Source organism: Cyprinus carpio, chromosome A13 (genome assembly GCF_018340385.1).
Source record: "Cyprinus carpio isolate SPL01 chromosome A13, ASM1834038v1, whole genome shotgun sequence".
NCBI lineage: Eukaryota > Metazoa > Chordata > Actinopteri > Cypriniformes > Cyprinidae > Cyprinus > Cyprinus carpio.
This window is the reverse complement of record NC_056584.1, coordinates 21,058,352-21,082,244: the sequence shown is the minus strand read 5'-3', so window position 1 is coordinate 21,082,244 and position 23,893 is coordinate 21,058,352. Positions and strand designations below refer to the sequence as shown.

The 23,893-nt window shown below is 36.3% G+C and overlaps 2 protein-coding genes across 2 annotated transcripts in view; one reads left to right on the top strand and one right to left on the bottom strand.

The window, feature by feature from the left end:
* LOC109063916 overlaps positions 1-5,645 on the top strand; it is an 89,009-nt gene extending 83,364 nt beyond the window's left edge. Inside the window, 10 exon segments of the mRNA XM_042769340.1 lie at positions 296-364; positions 756-886; positions 986-1,109; positions 1,213-1,412; positions 1,983-2,183; positions 2,615-2,743; positions 2,911-3,102; positions 3,208-3,255; positions 3,576-3,616; positions 4,153-5,645. Coding sequence (XP_042625274.1) covers positions 296-364; positions 756-886; positions 986-1,109; positions 1,213-1,412; positions 1,983-2,183; positions 2,615-2,743; positions 2,911-3,102; positions 3,208-3,255; positions 3,576-3,616; positions 4,153-4,363 — 1,346 coding nt within the window. The 3' untranslated portion in view covers positions 4,364-5,645.
* esr2b (estrogen receptor 2b) lies at positions 5,646-23,824 on the bottom strand. The gene is made up of 10 exons (XM_042769339.1): positions 23,617-23,824; positions 15,280-15,780; positions 14,162-14,352; positions 11,822-11,938; positions 11,055-11,405; positions 10,287-10,425; positions 8,894-9,027; positions 8,411-8,594; positions 8,108-8,320; positions 5,646-7,197 (listed from the first exon to the last, which is right to left on the bottom strand). The coding sequence occupies exons 2-10, from the start codon at positions 15,702-15,704 to the stop codon at positions 7,131-7,133; spliced, it is 1,821 nt and encodes a 606-aa protein (XP_042625273.1). The 5' UTR covers positions 15,705-15,780; positions 23,617-23,824; the 3' UTR covers positions 5,646-7,130.
* Between the last annotated feature and the right edge of the window lie 69 nt (positions 23,825-23,893).

Genomic DNA, 23,893 nt, shown 5'->3' with positions numbered 1-23,893 from the left:
TAACAATAATAGAACTTGATTTTGATAATAAATGTAGATTTTGTTGCTGTGAAACGTACTACTAATTATAGAATGATCCATATGATGAATAAGGTTATCTAAAGCTCTGTTATTCACTGCTCTGGTAATGTATCTACTGTACATCTTCCTGTTGTCTGCCGCTCTTTTATACTGTATTTGACGCTCTGAGTTTATCTAGATCTCTCTGTCTGATATTTGACTCTCTATAGATGTCGGTTATCTGTCTGTTATAGTGTCTCTAGATCTCTGTCTGTCTGCTGCTCTTCTGTTGCAGATGTAGAAGTCACTGAGAGCTCTCAGTTATTTTTTAAAGCTACATCTAAAGCTCTGAAGGCTGTGTCCGGTAGGCATCAGCCTGCTGCATGCTGTCAGCACTCTCACTGCACATTACATGCGTGCTTTAGCATATGTGACATGTTTCCTTCCATAATCTCTAAATCTAATAAACATTTTTTGCTTTATGCTCACTGCCTGGCTGGTTAACAACTTCATCTCTTTAGCAACTGCCCATGTTCTTGAAATCCCATGATGCTTGTTTTTATGTTTGCCAAGAATCTTCCTCTGCATGTGTTGCAGTACAGATGTTTTTCATAATGCATGTCGGTTTTGTGACCAATTGCATCTATATTCTTTTTTTGTTTCTGTAGCATGCTGTGCAACTGAGGGATGACTTTTTGCATGCTTGTTTTGATTGGTTTTGGAAGTTAAAACATCTTGCTCTGTCTTTCGCGTAGGAGGAAGGTCAGTGGTGGAGACATGGCACTCTCCTGATGCCCCAGACAGGAAGCGAGCGAACAGAGAGATTATACGCAGTCTCACATCCTCACCCATTGACAACAGCACTCAGTATCACCCACAGGCCTATGTGAGTCCTCACATATGCATCACACTCACTAAGCACACTTTAACATTGGCACACACATATAAATACATTTTGTGTTCTATTTCCTCTCTCATCCTTCAGGATAAACTCATGTCTGAGTGTGCTGGCAGTATAGACAGTATAAAGCGAGTGAAACTGATTCTGAGCGAGGAAGAACAACTGGACGATCAGGGTTTGACGGTCCTCTCCGCAGCAGATAAGACAGGTACTGCTATATTTGTATTATGTACACACACTTTTACAGATTGTTCATGCATCAGTTGAGTTTTAGTGACATCTGACCTTTGTCCTCGGATCTGTGGCCTCAGGTGTGATCGAGCGATGGGAGCTCCTGCAGGTGCAGTCGTGCAGCGTGCCGCAGGATCTTCAGCAGTGGCACAAACTCAACTCTGACCTCTCTGATGTCATGGCATGGCTGAACACTGTGATGCCTGAGCTAGAAAAACTTCAAACTCTACAGCCAAAAATCACCATCAGAGACATGGAGAGCAATATCCACAAACTAAAGGTAGTGAGAGAGACATTTAAAGAGTGATAGAATCAGACACAAAGAAAGTTTATAAAACAGTAAGCCACTTGAAAGAGTGCATATATATTAAAATTAATTTATATTAATATATTTTTAATATATATACTTTTATTCTTTTATAATGTTGTTCTTTTGAACTTTCTATTAATCAAAGAATCCTGAAGAAAAAAAAATGTATCGTTGTTTAAAAATATTAAGCAGCACAACTGATTTCAACTTTCATAATAATAACTAATGTTTCTTGAGCAGCAAATTAGCATATTAGAATGATTTCTGAAGGATCATGTGACACTGAAGACTGGAGTAATGATGCTGAGCGTTCAGCTTTGCCATCACAGGAATAATTACATTATAAAATATGTTAAAATTGTAAAAAAAATTATTGTAATAATTTTTCACAATTTTATTTTTTACTGTATTATTAGTCAAATAAATACAGCTTTGCTGAGCATAAGAGACTCTTTCAAAAACATTAAAACATTTTATAGTACATTATTTAGGCATATACTGTATACAGTAGGTTCATTTTGTCATTTTGTTCTTTCATAAGACATGCAGAGGACTTTTAATGGCTACAAATCAGTGATGATTGCCGTTAATCTCAGTGGGCGGGGCTTCCAGTACGGAGACAGCACTCAACTACGAGAACTGCGTGAGAATCTGCAGTCAGCAAATCAGAAATGGGCACAGGCCTGTGTGGCCCTGGACAGCTGGGAACACCGACTGCATCAAGCACTCATGGAGTGCCAGGTGAGGAAAAACAAGCGTGAAAAGTGACACTGAAACCAGAGTTCAGACAACACAGCAAAAAAACATGAGTGTTGTGTTTTGTTTTTTTGTGCAACTGCAACACAAGTTGTGTTTAGTAAGCACATGTCTGTGCACTCAAACACATCTGCACTTGTTACTTCTTGTGTAAAAGGTTTTAGAAATGCTGGGTACATGTTGTTCTTGAAACTACAGTATACCATGACAGAGATGTATCAAATGTCTAAAATGCCATTTCTTTAAAAAAGGGTGGGTGGGGGGGTATTCTCAGGCTTATTTAAAAATTGTTGACCATTTTTTTCAGTCACTTCCTGTAGGGCTTTTTTAAAGGTCCTGATATAGTGAAGCCTAAACCAAACACACAAGCACCATTTAATGAAGAGAAACAGAGACTCGTTTTTCTTTTTTCACAGGAGTTTCATGAGACTCTTCACTCTCTGCTGCTGTGGTTAGCTAAAGCAGAAAGCCAGCGCTACATGGTCAACATCCATGACCAAAACACAGACCTCAACATCCTGCAAGAGCATCAAGACACACTTAAGGTACAACAGTGTGTCAACGATGTCTAAACATGTCCCCACAAAAAATAATATTTAATTAAAAAATGATTAATTGTGGGACAACATTTCTTAATTTTATATTTTAATATATGGGTTAAATCCATTTTAATAATAGCAATAACTGTTAAGTTGTTATCTGTGCATAATAGACTGTTCAGCAGGACTTACAGTCTCGTGAGAGGGAGGTGTTCTGCCTGCAGGAGATCTCCTCACAGATCCTGCTACAGGACCATGGAGAAGACACCCTGGAGGCCAAAGAGAAGGTTCATGTCATCAGCAACAAGTTACGACTGCTGATCAGACAAATCGCACACGACCTGCACACACTGCAAAGCAGACTGGTAAGTCTCATTCAGTCTCACACACAGAAGCACAAACTTTCTCTGCAGGCCAGACTGGTTTCACTCTCTCACACTGATGTGTTGATCCCTTCTGTTCTGTCACAGGACTCTTCAGGTCCAAATGTGGGAAGGACAGCACCAACACAACACCAGGTACAGAAGCACTCTCTGCATTAACACCCTGTTCAGACTGATCTGACTTAGTTTCTGGTGAAATAAATTGGTGCTATTTACAGAGTCTAGGTTTATTATTATAATTTTAATTTTCTTATTACTGATATAAGAAATTTTTTATTGTAAAATGAATGCAGCCTTAGGTCATTGTAATTTTAGATTTTGTCTTCTAACGCTGCTCTTGGGGAGTTTGGTTTTGAAAGTGACAGTAAATGAGGTTTTTCTAAGAATCTCTAGTCTGTTTTTATCATGGTTACAAGATGGTAACAAACACAGAGTTATTTTTCTTCTCTTTCTAGGAAGCCGCAGGAGTTCACGCTGTAACACAGGGGAGTGTCAGGTACACGCTGTTCTATACGTATATATGTTATAATGCGTCTGTTCAGTCATGAAGTCTTCTAGTACTCTCTTCACACTCTCTAGTTCTTCTCACTTGTACACATCTGCTCCACTCACACCATGATTTTGAGGAAAAACTCTTATGCTTACCAAGGCTGCCTTTTTTTTAAAATCAAAAATATGGTAAAACAGTAATATTCAGTTTAAAATACTATTTATATATATATATATATATATATATATATATATATAATCCTTCAGAAATCATTCTAAAATGCAGATTTAGTGCTCAAGAAATATTATTCTTAATGTTAAAAACTGTTGTTCTGCTTAAGGTTTTTGTGTGGAAACTAGTTCAGGCTTCACTGATGAATAAAAAGTTCAAAAGAAAAAAAAAATTGTAACAATACCAAAGTCTTTACTATGACTTTTGATCAGATGCATCCTTGCTGAATAAATGTTTATTCAAAAAATAAGACAAAACCCAAACTTTTAAGCAGTAGTGTAAAAAATCCAAACTTTTTGACTTTTCTGCAGGGCTGACAAGTCTAATTCGTCCCCAGCGAGGCCGTTCCTATATCGTGTCCTACGAGCGGCTTTCCCCCTCCACATCCTCTTCCTGCTGCTGCTGGTTGTGGCGTGTCTGGTGCCTCTCTCAGAGGACGACTACAGCTGCACTCTCTCCAACAACTTTGCCCGATCCTTCTACCCCATGCTCCTCTACACCAACGGACCCCCACCCACATGAAAATGACCACACGTACCCTTCACTTACACACGGCCACAGCTGAATCAGTAGAGGAAATGGGATGTAGTCCAAGCCTCCTGGTTAACTCTCCTGTAGCAGATCCTGTAGCTATGTTTAATCTGAGTGAAAGCCCTTGTGTTTGTGATTCAGTAGATTTTCCTGCAACAATCAAATCTTGTTTCTGGATCTGAGGTCTGTTACAAAGGGAGAGGGATTCTTCTCAAGCAATCCGAACCTTCTCTTCAGGAACCTTTCCTCATGATGTATATCTTAGAGAATGACAAGAGTTCCTCATCAAAGGTGCACTCATTTTCTAACTGTATAGTATGTAGCAGCACATCCATTGAAACATTGAAATACTCCTTCACAAAAATGTATTTATTTTTGAAATGTGAATGATACATAATTGAACCTAAAGCCTATAGCTCACTCATAGGCTTTGAGTCGGCCTGTATTTTTTAACTAGAAGCCCTGTTTATATGTCTAAATAAGGGGCTTGCTTAAATATCAGTTATGTTCATACAGTCTTGTTTCTAGGAGTCAATGTAAAATTACTTTCAATTATGAATATATTTTAATTGTAGCTCTCTTAGCTGCCATTTCTTGGTCAAAGCCATGGATTAGAGTCACAGAGAGGCATCAGGGTGTGTGCAAATGTAATAGTCCTTTAATTTATTCAGCCTAAAGTTTGGTGGCTGTCTTGTTTTCGTGTGTGTGAATATTGTTAAACTACTGAAATTATTTAATTATGATTGGTAAATGATCTCAGTGGAGATCTAAATTATATCTAATTATGTTTTATAGATTATAGCTAGATTTTTTCTGGCAGGAAATTCTGGTGTCCAGGTGTGTTTTTTTGCTGAATGGTTAAAGTGTCTCATAGAAACACATTTCAAAAGTGTCCACATGTTTGTATGTGACTTTTTTTTTAATCTATAGAAAGTCAGTTGTGATGATGATGATAATATGGTAAAAAGGCCATTAGTCACTCTTTTTATTCATACTAACTGCCAAAGTGTCAAACTGCTTTATAATTCATTACGGTTACTAAAAGAGTGCTGTTCATCCTGTTGTTTGTTTAATGTTTTTAATTGAATTGTTATAGTATGGATTACATTATGGGTCAACTAAAATAGGCTATGAAATACATATCCATGAATTTACTTTGCAGCACACATTGCACTGCCAGTGTCAAACAATGGTTAAAGCGAATATAAAGTTAATGGTTTTTTTTTTCTGAGTTTGAAGTCAGTTTTACTAAAAAATAAACCATGTGCAAATATGCAAGTGTTCACTCCTTTAATTCCCACATATTTATTTTGCAGCTGTATACAATAAAAATGAATTTAGTTTTGCTACCTTTAGAAACGTACTGTTGTGTCACTGTATCATCAGTACTTTTTTCCCCGTTTAAAGCTGAAGTGTGCAATTTCTTTTCAGTTACCTCAGTTTAATCAGATAACTATAAGTAGGTTAATTCCCCAAAAACTGTAAACACAGTGGAGCTATTAAAAAGCTAATTTGAGCATTTCAACTTGAGTTTAGGACTCTGTGTTTAAAAATGACTTTCATCCTGCATTCCAAACAAGATACTGTAACTCCACCTCTGAAGGGCACTTAAGAAAGAAGAATTTCAAAGGGTACAACTGACACTGTGCTCCCACCATTTTTTGCACAGTTTTAATTATGTGACTACGACGACTCCTTAAATTGCTTGGCAAGATGACGTAGAAGTGCACACTCTTTCTAGCGCTCACTCAGGAGGGTAAACCCTTCAAAGGGATAAGAACATTGGGACGAGCCCTTAAGGACAGAACGCAGCATTGTAATACTATTTGATGACGTGTGCAGAAATTATACACTCAGCTTTAATTCCTGCAAATACCTGCTTCTTAGGACACTTCAGGTGCAGAAAGTTTTACACAAGGAATTGTGTCAGGATGCACCGTTACTTGTAGCACCAGGAAAACTCAACCGCATCTGTAATTACACATTACAAAGTCACATTTTCAGAATGATACACTTTTCACATGTTGATTGTGCGCATAAGCCAGGCTTTAAGAAAACATCTGAAAGAGGCGTCAACACTCACAGATGTTTTAGAAAGTGTTTCATTTACTGTCAATGACAAGTACTTTATAAACCACAAAAAGCACCACAGGACAGCAAATAACAGCACTCCAACATCTTACAAATACAAAGACACAGAGTACAAAATGCATAACTATTAGAAGTGTGCATTTCATTTAGCTTGGCCAGTTTTCAGAGAAACAGTCATGTTGAGTCAAAGGTTGTTAGACATCTTGGATGGCAAACAAAATATTTAAATGAGCAGTGTGTAATTTCGACAATCTGTTTGAATGGCTCAAAAGGACACAACATAACATTGGCTCATCCAATGGTCCGATTTAGGGGTGGTGCTAGCTTTTTGCTGACAAATGGCAGATTGGGGAGTGTTTGAAAGGATTCCATTTTGGATTTCTTGAATATTGAACACATGATTGGTTTGAATGAGGAGGATTCCTCTTCGGGTTGACATTACAGCATGTAGGAAAGCAACAGTTCAAACTGCATTGTGTTGAAGCAGGACTGAGCGCCATTTGAAAGCCCTGTTTGGTTCAGTTTGTCGCTGGTCATCTAAAGTTCTTTTTCTCAGGTCTGGTTTGTATCCCCTGAGACTCTACATAGGATACGCGGCATGGAAATTGGATTCAATTGCAATGCTGCATCCAGGGAGCTTTTTACCCCACAGAAGGGGTACTCACTGTCAGTCTGTGTCCATGTCCGCTCGATGCAGACTACAATGTAATGTCTTATCCACTGTCTCTTCAGCTCTAGAGAGACACACACAATATGTGTTATCTTAGAAATCGAAAACCTGTGTGAAAAGTGTCATTTTAAGAAATATATAATGATTCATTTGATTGCACTAGTTGAAGGAATGTTCCAGGTTCAGCATGTTACAGTCTATTTAACACAGTTTGTAAAACAAACAAAAATCATGTGAACAGGAAAGGACTAATTTTGCAAGCTTGGGGTCGGTAAGAGTTTTTTTTTATGTTTTTAAAGGTTAACTTTTAAAAGGCTGCAGTTATTTGATCAAAATTACAGTAAAACCAGTAATAGTGTGAAATATTATTACAATTTAAAATAACGTTTTTTTATATATATATATATATATATATATATATATATATATATATATATATATATATATATATATATTTCAAAATGTAGTTTATTCCTGTGATGGCAAAGCTGAATTTTCAGCCTCATTAATCCAGTCTTTAGTGTCACATGATCCTTCAGAGATCATTCTAATTTGCTGATTTGCCGCTCAGGAAACATTTCTTATTATTATCAGTATAGAAAATTGTTGTGCCGCTTAATATTTTGTGTAAACCATGTTTCCTTTTTTTCAGGATTTGTTGATGAAGAGAAAGTTTAAAAAACAGCATTTATCTGAAATAGAAATCTTTTCTAACAGTAAACTGTTTCAAAGTCTCTGCTGTCACTTTTGATCAATTTAATGCATCCTTGCTGAATAAAAGTATTAATTTCTTTCTTTTTTTTTCTTTTTTTTTTTTACTGACCCCACCGTTTAAATAGCAACCAGTTACATAAACTCTTAACTATCATTTGGTTAACCCTTTGATAAATTTTTGGGTGTATTTTTCACAAAATATGATTTCTGTATTACCAAAAACAGCACAATTCAACACAAGTGTGCATGTATCCACTCACTGTGGACTGTGCCGGGACTCCTGGTCGCTCTGTCTGGATGTGTGGAGGATCTCTGTGGTCTGTTGTGTGTCCGACTGGAGCGAGGCTTCTGTGTGAGCTGCCAGCATCCGGCTGCACTGGGACGTGTTGGCATCCAGCATCTCTAGCAGGAGATCATACAGCAGCACCACGTTTTTTCTCTTCATGGTTGACAGATGCTCAATGCCTTTGTTGCTACGGACAACAGATGAAGAGAACAGTGAGCCAGTGACAGATGAGGGGAAAATTGAAACACATACGCCTTTGTGAGACCTGCTGTGCTACCTGAGGTGTCGAATATGTGAAAGCAGCATCAGCAGATGGGCGAGCCGGATGGACTGCTCCTGTGAGGACAAGCCTGTTCTGGAGATGGTCCAAACTAGAGCGTCAGTCACAGAGTCCAGCAGCCTCAGAACCTTCCCACGGCTCTCCACATCTTCAGGAGTCTGTGGCAAGCTTGAACAGTTATCTTTTAATAAGCACACAAAAGGAGTGAATCACAATATCTGATACGGTTAAAGAGAAAACAGATCATTTTGTGACAATTTCAGTGAACAAAGGTTACCGTCTAGACACAGTCTTTTCATAGAATCAGCGATCAGACCGCTGACCAGTAAATCAAAAGCTTCTGTTTTTGAACAACATGCTAAATATAGTTTGCATGTTGTTATTAGTAGCCCTACAGTTACATAAAGAAAAAACAAGATACAAGCTGCATTTAAATCTCGCACAATAACACACACACACACAATCAGAGTAGTGTCATACTGGAGTTGAGAAGGATCATGGCTTTGAGACAGACGTATTCCTCATTCTGGAGCTTCAGTTCTCTGAATCTGGAGGTGGTGGCCAGCAGCATGTCAAAGATCTCCATGATGCCTTCAACACAATTCCCTTCCTCCCTAAAATAAATTTGAGAGAAAAAAGAGAGGGTATGAAACAGAGATAAAACAGAAAATGCCAAACACTTAAGCCATAAATGTCTTGTGACTAATCACTCTGGAGCCATGTAGCAATAATAATAATTAATGAATTAATAGAAAAACCAGGTAAAGATAATACTAGCTAACATACACAGCTTATTTTGAATGAATACAGATGACCTTAAAGTGTCAGGTGAAAGACAAAGGAAGTACAAGCTGTCTCACACTTTCTTATACACACACAAACACACACGCACTAAATCCTGTGTGAGAAATGAATAGTACAAACTAAGCTTGTGTTATGAGAACACACCAAGGTTTGTTAAGACACTAGAGATAATCACCAAGGAAGAGGAATATTCAATTCCACACAAAATAATAAACAGGTATACACACACACACACACCAGCCACGCATTCACAAAAGAGAACAAAAACAGATCATAACAAAAAAGGTGTCATCTCTCCACAATCCATTTTCTTGATTAATGTACTTCAAAATCTATGTTCACACGTGTCACACAGTGCATTCAATGACACACACACAATAGAAGATTATCTGAAGGTCAATGAATAAATCATCAGTGTTTTTCCAATGTTACCATCAAGCAAGATAGGAGCCAATCTCTCCCACTTATGGAAGACGCCTTCAGATTTCAAACAATTCTAATCTAAAGAATTATACACAATGACAGCACGACTATTTTATGTATTATGTTTATGACAGGAAAAAACACTGATCTGATTTAACAAATTCAATCACACTCAATCAAATCACACTTTTAGGTGGCTTTAAAGCTGAATTTCAATTCAGTTTCTGTTAATGGTGAGTTTGACCTGTTGAAATGTAAGCTTATTCCTCATCATTCAGGTTTTGATATCATAGATCCCATGGCATAGCATAGACAGACAAAACACAAAGAGATGTATACCACTTTTTCGTCCAATTTCCAGCATGCTATCATACTGGCAGATTTCAGCTTCCAGTTGTTATAGAAAAAATAACTTGGCATAGTGTTGAATGCAACTTGATTACTTAAGCAACCAAAGTAGGTAAGCCAGAAAATGACTGCTGGAATACACAGATCTGATATGAGCACATTGTGGACAGTCAGTAATAATGGTCAGAAAACGGCTCCTTCCACACACTCCAGTGGACATTTTCTGACCATTTTTAATGACTGTCCACAATGTGCTCATATCAGATCTGTGTATTCCAGTGTCAGTGGGAGATGTTACCTGTTGAGTTTGAGGTCAGGTGAGAAGATGAGTTTCCCGGGATGATCCACAGATCTCCACATCAATCCCAACATAAGAATATCCAGCCAGCAGCATTCCAACAGATGTACCTGATCTGACAAAGTCAGCTCCACAAAACCTGTGAGAGGAGTAACAAACTGCCTTCCAGAACACACTCTAACACAGCTGCTGCCCTTCAAATACAGGATGTAAGTGCACATACACATACACTCACACTAAATGATGCTTTTTATGCTTTTTGTCATTTATGGAGCATGACAGCCCCTGCTCACAATTCACTTTCACTGAATGGAAAAGAGCTACATTCTGCTAAACTATGTTTTTTATTCCACAGGAGAAAGAAAATCATATGGTTTTGGAACAACATGAGGGTGACTGAATGATGACTGAGTCCCATTAACCTTTTAGAAATGACAAGAAATCAATTTGATGTGAATAAAAATACTTAACTTTTAAAAGCACTTTAAACTAAAGATAAAAATCAAAAAGCATACACAAATGTAATATATGTACATATATTAAATGTACATATATTGTACACATAAATGTACACATAAATAGTATGTGAACATTTATATCCCCTTATAGGTAACATATATGGCAATATCACTCTCGATATAGGGCAACATACTGTAAGTCATATATTAAATTTCCATATGGGAAAACTTACGCATTGCTTAAAAAGTGCAATGTGTGATAACATACAAATTAGGGGAACATTTAAAATATTTCTATGAGCACACACACCTGGTATCTTCTTCGCCCAGCTGATCATGAGCACCAGTTCCTTGTCAGCGAGGTTGGTTAGTGACATCATCATGCTGGCCTCGGTGTACGGCTTCTTTATTGGCTCTCTCAGGTAAATCTGAGGAGGCTCCGCCTCCAGAATACAGTTGACCAACTGCTCAGGGGAGAGGCCTAGGCCACGCCCCTCAGCTCTGTCCCCTGAAGGGAAGAAGTGATGAGTGGGATTGAGTGGAAATTCTAAATGATGCTGGGAACGACGTCTGACCCCTAATGCCCCATCTGAGCTGTCTCTGATCTGGGGGTTGCGACGATGACGAGCACCACGGTAACTGCAGCGTTCCCGCCTCACACCTGTTCTCACACACACAATTACAAACACACATCAAAAGCGCACACTCAGCACACCGTCTTTACTTTAGGGACCAATTCTCACTATTAATTTAATTAGTTGCTTATTATCATGCATATTACTAGAATTTTGGCTGTTTATTAAAACTTATAAAGCACATATTAATGTCTTATCCTGCATATTTTAGATCCCTTAATCCAACCCATACCTAAACCACATACCAAGCAGCTACCTTACTAACTATTAATAAGCAGCAAATTAGAAGTTGATTAAGGCAGAAGTTGTAGTTAATAGTTTGTTAATAGTGAGAATTGGTCCTCAAACTAATGTGTGACCAAAAATATATAAAGAATGACATATCTTTCCCTCTATATAAAATAAGTGTCTACACACAGAAAAGGAAGAGGCGTCTGCCTACCACACTTCATCATGCCCACTTCATAGCACTTGCGGAGTCGACAGGCCTGGCAGCTCTTGCGTCGGCTCTTGTCAATGGTGCACTGATTGGTAGCTGGACAAATATAGTTATTGTGTCCTAAAGAAGATTGGGAGAAAAAATGATATTAAGCTCACATCCTTGGATCTACAGTGAACGCCTTGGTTAAATTCAGCTTTTTAATGTCATCTCTTTCTGTTGTCTAAGATCATATTATTAGGGCTGTTAATTGATTCAAACATTTTTGCACTACACTGTGAAAATTGTTTTTTTTGGAAGACTGCTGGACTATGTATTACAAGAAAGTACTATTTTTCTACTCTAAAATATAATTTAATTCAATGTTACTTGCTATTTCTTTGTAATCATTTATGGAATTTACTAGCAATTTCTGAGTGAAAATTGTCTCTACACCAACATATTTTCTTTTTACTTTTTTGTATAAACAAATTTTTGTATGTGATTAAACAATAGCTTATATTAATAATCAGTGTTACCTTTAGAAATGTTTTACAAAATATAATTAAATACACACTACAGTTAAAAAGTTTGAAAGAAAGTAATACTTTTTTTAAGCAAGGATGCATGTATAATACACTGCCTGTCCAAAAAAAAAGTCACCACCTGGATTTAACTAAGCAAATATTTAAGATCCTCCCATTGGATAATTATTGCATGGATGATTATGTTATGTGCCCAAAGAATGAGGTCAGCTGACTACCTGATTATACTGAATGACCAGGTTATTCCATCAATAAATTTTGTCTTCCCTGATGGCACGGGCATATTCCAATATGACAATGCCAGGATTCATCGGGCTCAAATTGTGAAAGAGTGGTTCAGTGAGCATGCAACATCATTTTCACACGTGGATTGGCCACCACAGAGTCCAGAGTCAGACCTTTACCCCAATGAGAATCTTTGGGATGTGCTGGAGAAGACTTTGCGCAGCGGTCTGACTATCCTATCATCAATACAAGATCCTGGCTAAAAATTAATGCAACTCTGGACGGGAATAAATGTTGTGACATTGCAGAAGCTTATCGAAATGATGCCACAGTGAATGCGTGCCATAATCAATGCTAAAGGCAGTACAACGAAATATTAGAGTGTGTGACTTTTTTTGTGAAAGGGCAGTGTATAAAAAGTTTATAAATTTAGCAAATGTGACGTTTAATGTTACAAATGACATATATTTCAAATAAATGCTGTTCTTTTGAACTTTTTTTAATCAAAGAATCATGAAAACAAATGTTTCACGGTTTCCACAAAAATATTAAGCAGCACAACTGTTTTAAAATTTATAATAATAGGGGTGTCACATTATTTCTGAAGAATCATGTGACACTGAAGACTAGACTCACAATTCTGCTTTTCCATTGTAGAAATAAATTACGTTTTAAAATATATTTCAATAGAAAAAAATAATATATCCTTTTTTCATTAGAAATCAGACTGAACAAAAAGAAACAAATTAAATAGCTATAAGTAATAAGTAAAAGTAGAAGTAAAAGTTAAAAGTAATAATGGTTACACTTTACAATAAGGTTCAATTAGTTAATGTTATTTAATGTATTAACTAACATGAACAAACAATGAACAATACATTTATTACAGTATTTTTGAATCTTTGTTCATGTTAGTTTATGAAAATATGTTCATTCTTAGTTGACAAAGTGCATTAACTAAGCACAACTTTTGATTTAAAAAATGCATTAGTAATGCTGAAATTACCATTAAGATAAATGTATTGTTCATTCTTAGTTCATGTTAACTAAAGTAGTTGACTAATGTTAGCTAATGAACCTTATTGTAAAGTGATACCTCAATAATAATGAAAACATTACACTTCTAATCACACACATTGACTTCTATCTGATGTTTGCAAAATCTAAATTACAAAATATTCCTCTATAATCTATTTTTTCATTGAAGTAATCCTTGGAGATATTAGTAGGAACATCACAAACTGACCAGGGAATTCAGGTTTTGCACGGAATTAATGTAATCTGTGATAAGAAAATGTGTTGGTTAAAAAATAAAATACTGTGTGGTTTTTACTGAGATTTATTATTTGTAAAAACGTATGTGTTTTAACATATCTGGCCTTTTGAGTAGCGTCTATAGATTGAAAGGTCAAATCAAACTTGTTTATGGGGGAACACAGAGAACTGACCCTGACATACTCAAAGAAATCCACACACAGAAGAAGTACAGTATTTGAGGATTCATTAAAAAAAAAAAAGGCAAAACCTTCCATTGATTAACATGGCATTTCAGCATGTATTTGATATGTTAAATGGTTATCTTGACCATTTTTACCTTGAATGCTCCGTTTGAAGAAAGCCTTGCACCCTTCACACGACCAGACACCGTAGTGATACCCAGAGGCATAGTCATGACACACCGCACAGAAGTGTGTGTCTCCTTTACCCACAATGCCTGGTGAAGGATTCAAGCCATCATCACCGTCCAGTTGCTGCCCTAACAGCTTTGCATGAGTAAGGACAGAACTATAAAAGATGAACGTACAGATAAGAAATCCTGAGTGGTGCTTGCTGTGTGAAACTAGTTTTTATATATATTTTGAATTTGCTTTTATTTTTATATATTCAATTTTCATTTTAAATTCAGTTTTAGTAATTTTGTTGATTTTATAATTTTTATCATTTTTAATTTTAATAAAATTTAATTTCAGTTTTAGTTATTTTAGTATATCATGTTTTAAAAATAGGAAGAAAACACAAAAAAAAGAGAAATGTTGCTTTACGGACTAGCTGACTTAAAACTATTTTTTAATATTTTTGGTGCAATAAACCCAGCTTAGAAAATCCAGGCAATTTTTTATTACTATTTAAATTTATCTTTTTTATTTGCTTTTTAAACCCTTTGTGATAATATCCTATTTGAATATTTATTTGGTTGGTTGGTCCTGTTCGTAATTTGTGTCAGGAGCATCAAAAACATCATAGAAAACGTTTTTTACGTTAATTAATATTTTACATTATAGCCTTTAATGCATTTTTATGTTAATTTATTTATTTTGTATAATAGTCTGTTTATTTTGCTGAGCTAACTATACACAATTATAAGTGAATTTTCTCATTTGCATTTAGAATAATTTTTTTCCCGCTGTCTCTGATCCTATCAGAACAGACCTGAACACCTGACCCTTTCACCTGTTTTATTGTCTACCCCGTGAAAAATCTAATAAGAAAAGCAAAATCATGTATCTGCGCAAAAAGTTGCATGATTTAAAATACCGTAGCAAGCACCTCAAGATAAAATGAATTTAAACGATAAAATATTTTTATGTGATCACAGGGCTGTTATTGTCTCTATGGCAACTGAACTATCCATTTGACAGATTCTACTTGGAGTTTAAATGCATATATCAGTTATTAATACTCTGCATGTGATGTCTATGACTGGATTCTCACCTGCTCTGGTTAAGCGTGTGTGTCTTGGCGTCCTCCCAGGCAGTGTGTGCGTGTGTTTCGCTGTAGGCCATTGGAGGTGGGCAGTGCAGAGACAGTGCAGTGTGTGTGGTGTAGGGAGGCCAGAAGATTGTCGGACTGAGTGGGACCAGGCTTTCAGACACGGGGGGATGAGGGTACCCCAGCACTGTGGAGGACATGGGGCTGTAGAGCGTTAAGGCTCCGTGGCTGATCTCTCCCCCATGCAGTGGTGAATAATCCTGACAGGCTTCCACATACGGAGATGGAATGCAGACGGTCTGGTTGTCCATGTCGAGTGGGGAAGTGTAGAGACGGGAGAAGGTATTAGATGGGTCCCCTCGATTGGCCTTGCCAGATTCCAGGGCAGGGGAGGCTGATGCAGGGGCCGGACCAGGGGAGGAGCTCATTCTGGAGAACTCAAGAAAGGTCCTGGCTTGACAGACTACTGCATCATAGGCCCGACTGTGTCAGAGGAAGTTCTTGCTGAAGGACACAAAAAAAAAGAAGTCAGATCCTGAGGTATTTAAGAGTAACGCTTACACCTCCTGCATGTTAAGCAGACAGTAAGTTCAAAAGTTTGGGGTCAGTGTGTTTTTTTTTATATTTTTTTGATTTCTTTGATTAATAAAAGCTCAAAAGAAGAGCATTTATTAAAATTGTAATAATGTCTTTACTGTCGTTTTTGATCAGATTAATGCATTCTTGCTGAACAAAAAAGTATGAATTTCTTCAGAAAAAAAATAAACTGACCCATACTGACCCCAAACTTTTGAACGGATCATGTGACACTAAAGACTGGAGTAATGGCTGCTAAAAAAAACATCACAGGAATAAAAACAATTTTACAATACATTAAAACAGACAAAACATTTTGTTTTAAATAATATTTCACAATGTTGCTGGATTTATCATATTTTTGAACAACTAAATGCATCCTTGGGGAGCGTAAAACACTAAAAAATCTTAACAACCCCAAACTTTTGAACTGTAGTGTACATATTGCACAAACCTTTAAATGATTAGTTCACTTCCAGAATAAACATTTCCTGATAATTTCTCCACCCCCCATGTCATCCAAGATTTCATGTGTCCTGTGATTCTGATCTAATATAGAGATATATTATGGATAAAGAAAGACACACAAGCACACACTATTCTCTTTGTTTTTTTTGAGAAGGGCAGGTGTAATTTTCACCACTTGGAGTGGGGGATTGTGCATGGAACTCTTTGTGTTTGCTTGTAGCAGTGTGTACAAGGAGAAAAAAATGGCTTTATGTGTTTTTTTCAAAGTCCATTTCCAGTACATTTTCTGTTATATTTATTCACAATTTACAACATTTTACAATTACAACATTTACAACCCTAAAAAACTACACTATGGAATGCCTAATTTAAAATACCAATGGCAGTAAAACACCTGTAAAAACTGTAAGAAAATTTACTTATTTTTAAATATAAAAATGCACATTAAACATATTGTTTGACACATAATTTTATTTTTGAAGAATGGTCTCTCACACACATACACACACACACACACACAGCCTTGCTGCTTATTCTGGCTCTCTTGAGAATTCTCATAGTCTATTTGTTCATCTCTGGTTTCAGTGTTAAATAAAGCACAGTGGACTATGGATTTTTGTGAAAAACTGTTTAAAAGAACTTTCTCCTCTGCATCTCTTACTAAATAAACATTTGAATCAAAACCAATGCTGACCTGACATGCCTCTACTGTATGTTCCATTAATTGGCCTTCAACAAGTTATATACTCTTCTAAAAGTTCTAGACTATTATGAAAGTGACAGATTCCTCTTAAAGTTATAGACACCTTTAAATCGTTTAAATCGTACTTATATGAGCACCATCAATTCGTAGCAGTGAATGAAGAGGTATCATATCGATTACAAGTGCAGTGTGGAGTACCTCAAGGCTCAGTACTAGGGCCGTTACTCTTCACGCTTTACATGTTACCCTTGGGAGATATCATCAGGAAACACGGTGTTAGCTTTCACTGTTATACTGATGATACTCAGCTCTATATTTCTTTCTTCGCGGCCCGGCGAAACATACCAATTTGAAAAACTAACGGAATGCATAGTCGATATAAAAAACTGGATGACGAGTAATTTCTTCCTCTTAAATTTTGAAAAAACAGAGGTGTTAATTATAGGACCTAAAAGCTCTGCATATAATAACCTAGAACGCTGTCTAAGACTTGATTGCTCTGTCAATTCTTCATCATCAGTTAGGAACCTAGGTGTGTATCTAAAGCAATCTTTCCTTAGAAAGCCACATTTCTAGCATTTGTAAAACTGCATTTTTCCATCTCAAAAATACATCTAAATTATGGCCTATGCTCTCAATGTCAAATGCAGAAATGTTAATCCATGCGTTTATGACCTCAAGGTTAGATTATTGTAATGCTTTATTGGGTGGTTGTTCTGCATGCTTAGTAAACAAACTCCAGTTAGTCCAAAATGCAGCAGCTAGAGTTCTTACTAGAACCAGGAAGTATGACCACATTAGCCCGGTCCTGTCTACACTGCACTGGCTCCCTATCAAACATCGTATAGATTTTAAAATCTTGCTTATTACTTATAAAGCCCTGAATGGTTTATTTATTATCATGAGAGTTCAAAACAGTCATGTTGCTTACTATTTGTGAGGAAACGGTGATACATTTATTTCAGGATTCTTTGATAAATAGAAAGTTCAAAAGAACAGCATCTATTTGAAACAGAAATAATTTGTAACATTAATTAGGTAAACCGGAACCGGGAACACTTCCCATAACACCCGATGTACTTGCTACATCGTTAGAAGAATGATATTAGTATTAGTCTAATAGTAGTCTGTTTTTCTCTTATTCCGAGGTCACCGTAGCCACCAGATCCAGTCTGTATCCAAGTCAGAGGGTCACTGCAGTCACCCGGATCCAGTACGTATCCAGACCAGATGGTGGATCAGCACCTATAAAGGACCTCTACAGCCCTGAAAGACAGCGGAGACCAGGACAACTAGAGCCCCAGATACAGATCCTATGTAAAGACTTTGTCTCAGATGACCACCGGGACAAGACCACAGGAAACAGATGATTATTATGCACAATATGACTTTGCTGCAGCCTGGAATTGAACTGCTTGGTTTCGTCTGGTCAGAGGAGAACTGGCCCCCCGACTGAGCCTGGTTTCTCCCACGGTATTTTCCTCCATTCTGTCATCGATGGAGTTTTGGTTCCTTGCCGCTGTCACCTCTGACTTGCTTAGTTGGGGACACTTCATTTACAGCAATATCATTGACTTGATTGCAAATGATTGCACAGATACTATTTAAACTGAACTGAGATGATGACATCACGGAATTCAATGATGAACTGCCTTTAACTGTCATTTTGCATTATTGACACACTGTTTTCCTAATTAATGTTGTTCAGTTGCGTTGACGCAATCTTTTTTTGTTTAAAGCGCTATATAAATAAAAGTGACTTGACTTCACCTTAGTAAAAGCTGAAGGTCTGGAATCTATGGCAGCTTTCATAGGCCAACGCCTATAGAGACACCTTTGCTAACTTCCAAACAGAAGTCTTTGAAACTGATTTGAAATCTGTACAGCATTTCTTTGGACAGTCATCAGTAGAATATTAATTAAAGACTCAATCAAAAAAAAAACTTAAAGCATTTATCCAATCTGGTTTGGTGTGATGAGTTCCCCAGAAGAGACCAGTGTAACCTGCCACAGAGACTATTTTACCTCCCTCTACAGTCTCACTATGCATCATGTAGATTTAGAAATAATTATATCAAAATATGCATCATGTTCCTCTTTGACATTTTTCTATCTTCCAGTAATTATGTGAGAAAAAATTTGTAAAAGGAAATGCATCTGCTAATAAAACTATGAAAACCAGGCATCCTGTGTTGTCTTTATGTTGCCTGCCAAGATTAGTTTCTGGAAACAAACAATGAAAATCACAAACAGGTCGAAAATCATGACATTAAATATCCATATTTATGACTTTATAGACCATAATCTCTAGCTTCTGCTAACTGTCTTACATGCATTTCACTAGAAAGTAGTGTTCCAGCGGATGATAGGATGCATTTTTTTATTATAACTCTGATTGTTTTCGTCTGAAAGAAGAAACTCATATACACCTAGGATGGCTTTGAGGGTGAGTAAATCATGGGGTAATTTTTATTTTTGGGTGAACGATCCCTTTTATATATTAAGTAATGTTGTTGATTTAAGAATGTTTAAATATTTTTACTGGAAAACAAGACAAAAATAAGGAAAAAGGAAATCCTGTTTTTTTTTTTAAGCCATCACCAAATAATGTAAGTGAGTCTAAAACAATGTCTAAAATCCTTTACAGAGAACCATTACAGAGACTACTTTGAGTAAATCTCAAAAGTTCAAAATATTTTCTATATGTTTTCATGCAGGTGAAATAATTTTATGAGCATTTCTATTAATTATGTGTGAAATGTAAAATGTTTTTAATGTTTCTAACTTTACTTTAATACCCAGGGTTCCCTGTTCTCTAGGCTAAAGGGAATCTGTGGGTCTTGGGTCAGAGGTCTGGCCCACTGCCTCGGTAAACACAACGAGTAAAGGTAAGACATCCCTGTGCCAACATTATTACTGAGACAACTCACTAAATATTGTGTTCTGTCTGAAAGAAGAACACATATCCATAAAGAATATACCCGGAAACATTATGCTAAACATTCTCTGTAAATATAGAATGTTAAAGCACACCGTGTAAATAGAACACATACATTAAACCAGCACTAATAAACACACCAGCATGTGACTGACTACTGAAATCAGGAGGCAAAGTTCACTCTCTGGGTTGAGGGTTTTTTAGATTGTCTTTATATAATTTGAGTGCTGACAACAAATAAAATATGATAACAACTTCATTAATAAATAAATAAATGAATATATAAATAATAATAAAAAAAATCATAAGTATTAACAAATCTAATAACTTTTTTTTTTCATTTTTAATTAAAAAGAATAAATCTATTTTTATGTTGTTTTTCCAGTGATGGCAAAGTTGAATTTTCAGCAGCCATTATTTCAGTGTTCAGTGTCACATGATCCTTCAGCATCAGTCAGTCAACTAATATTTATTATTATCATGAGAGTTCAAAACAGTCATGTTGCTTACTATTTGTGTGGAAACGGTGATACATTTATTTCAGGATTCTTTGATAAATAGAAAGTTCAAAAGAATAGCATCTATTTGAAACAGAAATAATTTGTAACATTATAAATGCCTTCACTTTTAACTAATTTAATGCATCCTTGCTGAATAAAAGAATCATTTAAAAAGAAAATCTCACTGACCTTAAACTTTTGAACATTAGCATATACAGTATAATATTATATTATATTTTTACTCTTTTCTTTATCATTTTTACAGCAGACAGAAAGGAATAGAGAGACGGGGTGTGTGATTGCAGTACACAACACTGGGTTCCCACACTTTCTAACCAATGATTTTTTTTTAGAGACACTGCTTTTACCTTTATCTGCTGTCTCTACTGAAAAGTGTTACTTTATGGGGGGAAATGTGGTTTATAAACTATTTTGGTTTTATAATTCATAAAATTTGTTTTGTTTTATTGCTATATTGTTGATTGTTGTCTTAAAAAGACACCTCAGACAAACACACTGGAATATGATACACACACATGTGTGCAATAGATGGTCTAAGTACAAGAGCACAGAAAATCCATTAAAATAAAGAGACTGCTCCTTATATTTCACCATTTAAAAATCACCCGCTCAACCAAACCAAAAGTTTATTTTTATAATACTTATAAGAACAATTTTATATATTTTTAAGTATGGTCACATTTACTAAAGCAACTTTTGAATCTAAATTTGATTGTAAGACAGAGGAACTTAAACACTTTCCTACTGACACTCTTGTAAAGCTCCGATTGGCTACAATCCAGACACGCATACCACTGAACAAAGGCCAAGGACAGGACGAAGAAACCCCTACACATAACACACACAGTCCCTGGGAGAAATTTTCTCCATCCTAATAAGGTCCTCCTGCCAACTTGAAATTTCTTTGAACTTACCCAAGAATTAAGTTTCCATTTATTTCACATCGGGCACACGAAGGCCAACATCACCCCACTAACTGAGCCTTTTATCTGCACTTGTAGCAAACCTACACACAAATAATTATGCACACACATTTGTGTATATAGGCACATTCTTCACACTTGAAACCACTCCAATCCCTGACACCATTCATGCTCTCTTAATTGAGACTCACTTCTTTTTCAGGGAGTGACGGGTGATAAGAAAAGCTAGCCTTCTAAAATCCCAGACAGAGTTCTCTGGTGCAAAAAATCCAAATAATAAGAGGGAGAGAGTTAGATAACATGATTTCTGAGATCACTAAATCACACAGACTGATTACAGCCTATAAAGTTTGATCCAATCCTCCTATCAGTGGTCACACAAGTCAACAAACCTGTCAACAGAACAGTCCACTCGCGTATGTGTGTGTTTCTGCTGTGCCACGGATAAAACCTCCTGCTGCAAACCCAAAACTCAGCAACATCTCCTTTTAAATGCTAAAATGTCATTACATGTCAGCTAGTTCCTTTCATTAAAACAATATTAATAGATTTTACAGGAATTGAAAGTAAACACAGCAAATAATTTATTCTTGCATATGTTACGTTAATAATAGACTAGTGTTGCAATGCATGAATAAATATTAATTTTAAAAGGGTGCAGTCTGTAGCCATCAGCACAAATACCACCGATTTTTAATAACAGGCCATTATGTTCCGTATGATTTCTCATCCATTGCTCAAGAGGACAAGGACCTCTGTCTAAAATGATAAACAGTTTCTTCTCCTCCTTCACATTCTCTAGGGTGTCTCCCTTCAAAAAAACACAGCGAAAATCCATTTCTGAACTTGTGTAAAGATTGTGGGTTTAATTTTAGGTGCATGAACTTAAGAGATAATATGTCCCAGCAATTTATAGTATGTTCTATATGTCAGGGAATTTTAAAAAAATAAATAATTTGGTGGACTGTAAAAAGGGTAAATAACTGATGAAGCTATGATGAACAATGTTGAACACTGTGAACAATGTTTTGTCAAGTAATCAAGTAGCTTATGAGATAAAAAACTCAAACCATGAATACAAAACCCCAACAGATGGTCATGCTAACACTATACAGTACTTAACAAATGTGTTATTTGAAACCCTCTCTTTTTGTTATTTTAACGTGATTGATAAATTACACCATTCAGGTGGTGGTCTGTTATCCTGTCTCATTCACTTTGTCTAAACACCCTATTTTATGATTTCCTTCTTTCACTGAACTCATACCTCCCAAAACCCCTCATTTCTCTTATCACTAATGTCATTATAATCTTATCACGATCAACATTGAGTAATAAACTGTGTTTGTGCAGAGCCAATAAACACTGTCTGCAAAAAGTCTAGAACATGACAACAGCAGACCCATAATAATCACCTGAAATGTACTGTAAAAATTATAAAAATTAAATACAACAGTAATGGCACTGCTTTTAGTATTAACTTGTAAAAGTTATTACATCTTTTTTTCTTTTCTTTTTTTTCAGTGGCCTAGATAAGGATTTTTTTTTTTATGCATAGGCTGTTTTTGTTTTTATTTTTTATTGTATAGAAAGAAGGATAAAAAATATTTGTTTGTTTATTTTGAGGTGTGCCCTTTACTTTTCTAACTTATTAAAAACCATTCTAAAACTTGTTTATACTTTTTTTTATGTGACATTAACTAGCACCCCCTTGTGGCTCTTTTGGGGTGCCCGGGAAAGTACACTGAAGCACACTCGGGTTGTCACCTGAACATCAAATCATAAAAACTTAATATTCATATCAACTCATTCATCCATTGTAACAAGTTTCATAAAGGTTTTTTTAGCGAGCATCATATGCGCATTTGTTAGACATAAACAAAAAGGTTTAAAGTTTAACAAAGTCAGGTTTACCAAAACTTTTGTCTCACATGAACACTAACAAATCTCTCGCTGATTTCCTTTACAAAAAATACAATGGTGGTAACCATAGCTTCCGGCAAAATACCTGAGTTACTATAGTTAGCTACTGTCACTTGCGTAAAATCATAATACGTTAATCCTTCAAACAGTGTAAGATGCTTCGAGTATCTCTTTCATTTGGTTCAGTTTCTGTTTTGAGACCGTGGCAACTTGTACCAAGTTAGCACATCTTTAGTGACAGAAACTATGGTAACCGTTTTAGTAAGCTTAGTTACAAATAGCACTTACCGACAGCAGGTGATGAGAGCTAGAGGGCAGAGAACTGTTTGATCAGCTGTGAACGCGCTGCGCAGCCGTATCGATCTGATTTACTGCGCGCACAAAGATAAAGAACAGCACTGAAGAAAGCGATAGACGCAAGACAGAAAGAGAGAGACATGCAAGCACCTGGTAGCGCACTTTGCCTGGTTGTACTTTGGCAAAATTCTGTCTTTGGATATAAAGGTTAGAAAAGCGCGTCACTGGCAGCCGCGCCCTCCCGGAGCCGCCCCTAGATTCGGGCTAC